General features: G+C 30.5%; 1 protein-coding gene across 1 annotated transcript; it reads left to right on the top strand.

Annotated features, from left to right (window-relative positions):
* The first annotated feature begins 1068 nt into the window (after positions 1–1068).
* On the top strand, positions 1069–2309 carry LOC124946033 (AP2/ERF and B3 domain-containing transcription factor RAV1-like). Its single transcript, XM_047486586.1, has one exon. The coding sequence runs from the start codon at positions 1096–1098 to the stop codon at positions 2209–2211; it is 1116 nt and encodes a 371-aa protein (XP_047342542.1). The 5' UTR covers positions 1069–1095; the 3' UTR covers positions 2212–2309.
* The last annotated feature ends 1886 nt before the right edge of the window (positions 2310–4195 follow it).

Here is a 4195-nt window from a genome sequence, read left to right as displayed (position 1 = left end):
ATTATAAAACAATTAAGAGAATTAAATTAAGAAATGTCATTTTCACTTACCAAACATGGACATATATATGTATATTATTATTAGTTATATATTTAATCATAATCTTCTAAGCATAAGCATTGTACAACAAAAGGACTGGTTTTGGAGCTATTGTCGATTTTTCATATACAGTTGTACTACTAATACATTCTAATTGGCTTTGCTTACTTCATTTAGTAGGCTGTGTTTGTTTGAATGGTCAACTTATATCTGAAAGTGTCCAAAAGTATTAATTTTATCTAGCATTTTTCATTTTTATAATACCAATTAAGCTACAATTTTCTTACTCTCACTTTAAATTAATTTTCTACTCACTTTAAATTAGGAATGACAAAGAGATACATTTTTTTTTTCGGTCTCATTTTATTTTAATTATTATATCTGTCTTTACAGAAATTTTGAAAATTTTCTGTAAGCACGAACACATAGCACCGCTATATCATATTTTTTTAATATTTTAATATTATATATATAGTAATATATTAATTATTATAAAATAATAAAATAAAACTCTTATAAAATATAAAAAAGTAAATAAATATATTAATAATGTTATATATTTAATTATGTTTATTAGTATTATGGTGGGATGAGCGACTGAAAAACCTAGATACCATTCCCGGTTCAACTATCAGTCAAACCGGAAAAAAAATCGCATCTAAAAGCATATGACGAATTATAATTGTCATCCATATTTTAAATGTATTAAATTAAAATTAAACTAAAAAATGTATTTTTTTTTATATTTAAACAAAAAGTATTTAATAGCCTTATTTGAAAACAATTATTTATTAATTTTCAGCATGGGTTGACCTGCCAAACTCTGATGTATAAGTCTTCTAGTAATTAAATACACAAACAAACTAACAACACAAATTGTAATAAGAGAATGGTTTGTAATATTAAATATATATTTATTAAAAAAACAATAAAAAAACATAACAATCAATAAATATACAACAAGAAGTATTATCCTATATATATATATAAAAATGAGCCCTTAAATCAAATCCAATTCATACACTCTCTCTCTCTAAATCAAACTCCACAGTAGCCATGGATATAATTAGTTTCACCGATGAAAGTTCAACTAGCACCACCCTCTCAATGGCACCGCCGTCGTCAGCTCCGGCGAAGTCGCCGGCTACAAGTCTTTGCAGATTGGGTAGCGTCGTAATCGACTCGGTCGAGGGCGGATTCGCCGAAGCCGAATCTTCCGGTAGGAAACTCCCTTCTTCTCGATTTAAAGGTGTGGTCCCCCAGCCGAATGGCCGATGGGGGGCCCAGATTTACGAGAAACATCAACGTGTCTGGTTAGGCACGTTTAACGAAGAACACGAAGCTGCTAGAGCGTACGATGTGGCGGCCCAACGCTTCCGCGGTCGTGACGCCGTTACGAACTTCAAGCCGCTGTCGGATTCTGAATCGGATGAATCGGAATCCATTTTTCTCAGTTCCCATTCCAAATTAGAGATCGTTGATATGCTAAGGAAACATACTTATTCCGATGAGCTTGAACAGAGTCGTCGGAACTTCACCGGCACCGGCGAGAGGAGACAACGAACCGTCATTAATAATGATGATAATACAAATGGAGTCTATTTCGGGAATGGGCAGAAGTCGACGGAGCCATTGTTTGAGAAAACCGTGACCCCGAGTGATGTTGGGAAGTTGAATCGGCTTGTGATACCGAAACAACATGCGGAGAAACACTTTCCTCTTCAAACCGACCTCGTTTTGTCCGCCGCTCAGAAAGGAATGTTACTCAATTTCAAGGATTCGACTGGAAAGGTATGGCGATTTCGTTATTCGTATTGGAATAGTAGTCAGAGTTACGTTTTGACTAAAGGATGGAGCCGATTCGTTAAAGAGAAGAAACTGAACGCCGGCGATATTGTCAGATTTCACCGATCAATCTCTGGTGATAAACAGCTTTACATCGACTGGAAATCTTCCGCCACCGGCGAATGTAAATCTCAGGTGGGTTCTTTTGCTGTAACACACCCGGTTGAGGCGGCGGCTATGCCGATTGTTAGGTTGTTCGGCGTAAATATTAGCGGCGGCGGTGGCGGTGAGGGCGGCGGCGTTGACGGAGTAAAACGGATGAGAGAAATGGAGTTATTGTCAATGGAGTTTTGCAGCAAAAAGACAAGGATAATTGGGGCAGTGTAACATCTGTCGAATTAATTTTTTTTTATTTTTTTTTATTTTCTTCTTTTTAAAAATATTAATTTTGCTGTGTGTTAATTTGAAATGCATTCAGTTTAGTTCATTTTAGTTGTTAACTGTAAATAATAATTTATAAAGTATAACCAAATCTATCTAACAAGTTGCTTAGACTAGGTTAGATTTAAAATTTGATTGGAAATAACAATTTTATGGAAAATTTGAAAGGTTTGATTCTATCTATGTATATGTAACATGAGAATCTGGTTACTTTCCCAAAATATAAACTGATTATTGGGGAGAAGAAAAATGATGGAAGAAGAAGAGGGGAAAAAGGCACTTTCACTTTATTTTTTAGGGGACTTTTTCTCTAATTAGATATAAGCAAATACATGTACATTTTATTTCCCTTTTTGCCCAACTGATCAATTTATAGACTTCTAGAGCTGCCCAAAAGTTTAAACTATTTTTTTAATTTAATTTTACTGAAATAGTGAATGTGCAAATTTATCATTTCCAAAACAATTATAAGGCATGGGTTTCTCACTATATCTCAAATAAAATTGATCAAAAAAAGTTTAAGTGTCTTTTTCTTCTTTGCACTTTAATCGTGTGTCTCGTTTTTATTTTCACTACTTATATTTTAATAGGTGTTATTTTATTCGATTTGATATCTTGTTTAGTTTGATTAAATTTTTTATTCCAAATTTTTATAATTCGAATAATATTATCAGCGGTTAGTGGGTTGTTTTCTGCTCATACCATCCGATTGTCTTGGTGATCAATTCTTGAGTCCGTGTTCATTCAATTTTTAACAGCAAAGAAGATTAATTGTCGAATCTAAGTTTTTTTTATAATCCCTGAATACGATTTTTTTCAATTCAATATACTTTAGATTCAATAAAAAACAATTTATTCTCTAATCTATTTTTATGATGGATAGGGTAAAAAATGAGGGAAAATAAGGACTTTTTTAAACTAGGGAAAATGGTGTTAATTGTTGTTTCTCAACAAATATCAATTTTACTTCCAACTTAACTTAGTAGAATAAGATAATTGAAACTTAGAATAAATACATTAGATTGACTTCATATTTTTAAGACTATGTCATGGTCAACACTTGTTTTTTTAATACACACACAATAACATGACTTTATACATTTTGCATACCCAAAAACAGCCATAATTAAGTATTCATTTTAAAATTATCCCACTTTTGCATTTAGAAAATTAAGAATAAGTCAATCTAAGATAAACTTGTATAAGAAACCATTATCTAGGTTATTTGGAGGATTAAAACTAGTTGTTTTTTTAAAATAAACAGTCGATATGATTTGGGAAAACCTTTTTTTTTATGTATATATAATTATCTAAATACTCTTATTTTTAATAAATAATAAAATAATAAAATATTTAAATAAAGGGTAATTTGATATATGTTTCTTTTAAAATAGTGCAAAATGATATAAATGAGAGTCGTTGAAACTTCAACGACAAAAACATTACAAAAATTGAAAGAAAAACATTTAAAATAAAAAAAAGCTCTTTAACTTTCTCAAATAGTAATTTAATATTTTATTTATTGAATTAAATAATTTAATTGATGAAAAAACAATAAAATTAATGGAAAATATATAGGCAAGTACAAAAAGTTTTTTTTTCCAATCTTGCTAACTTAAGACATGAGACGGTTTCAATAAGAATAAAATGTATTACCTTTAATATCTTAAGCATAATTATTTCTACTTTAGCTACCCTAATAGTGGGTTAGAAAACATAATTTAAACAAAGTTAATTTCATATAGTTATGAAGTTAGTTGGTTAAAACCAAATGAGTCTCTCCAAATATTCAACTATTTCTTTAATGATTGATGTAATTAGGTCAAAGAATTGATGAAGACATAGTTGACCCAGATTCATTTCTTCTTATAAGTTGCAACTCCCATCCATCATTTAATGATATCCAAAATATAATGGGAAAATAAAAATA

Source organism: Impatiens glandulifera, chromosome 7 (genome assembly GCF_907164915.1).
Source record: "Impatiens glandulifera chromosome 7, dImpGla2.1, whole genome shotgun sequence".
In the NCBI taxonomy this organism is placed as follows: Eukaryota; Viridiplantae; Streptophyta; class Magnoliopsida; order Ericales; family Balsaminaceae; genus Impatiens; species Impatiens glandulifera.
Note: the sequence above shows the minus strand (reverse complement) of the source record. Positions and strands in the feature narration are given on the sequence as shown.

What these genes read in the sequence shown, in the direction of transcription:
- LOC124946033 (XM_047486586.1), top strand. Translation starts at nt 1,096, where the DNA reads ATGGATATAATTAGTTTCACCGATGAAAGTTCAACTAGCACCACCCTC.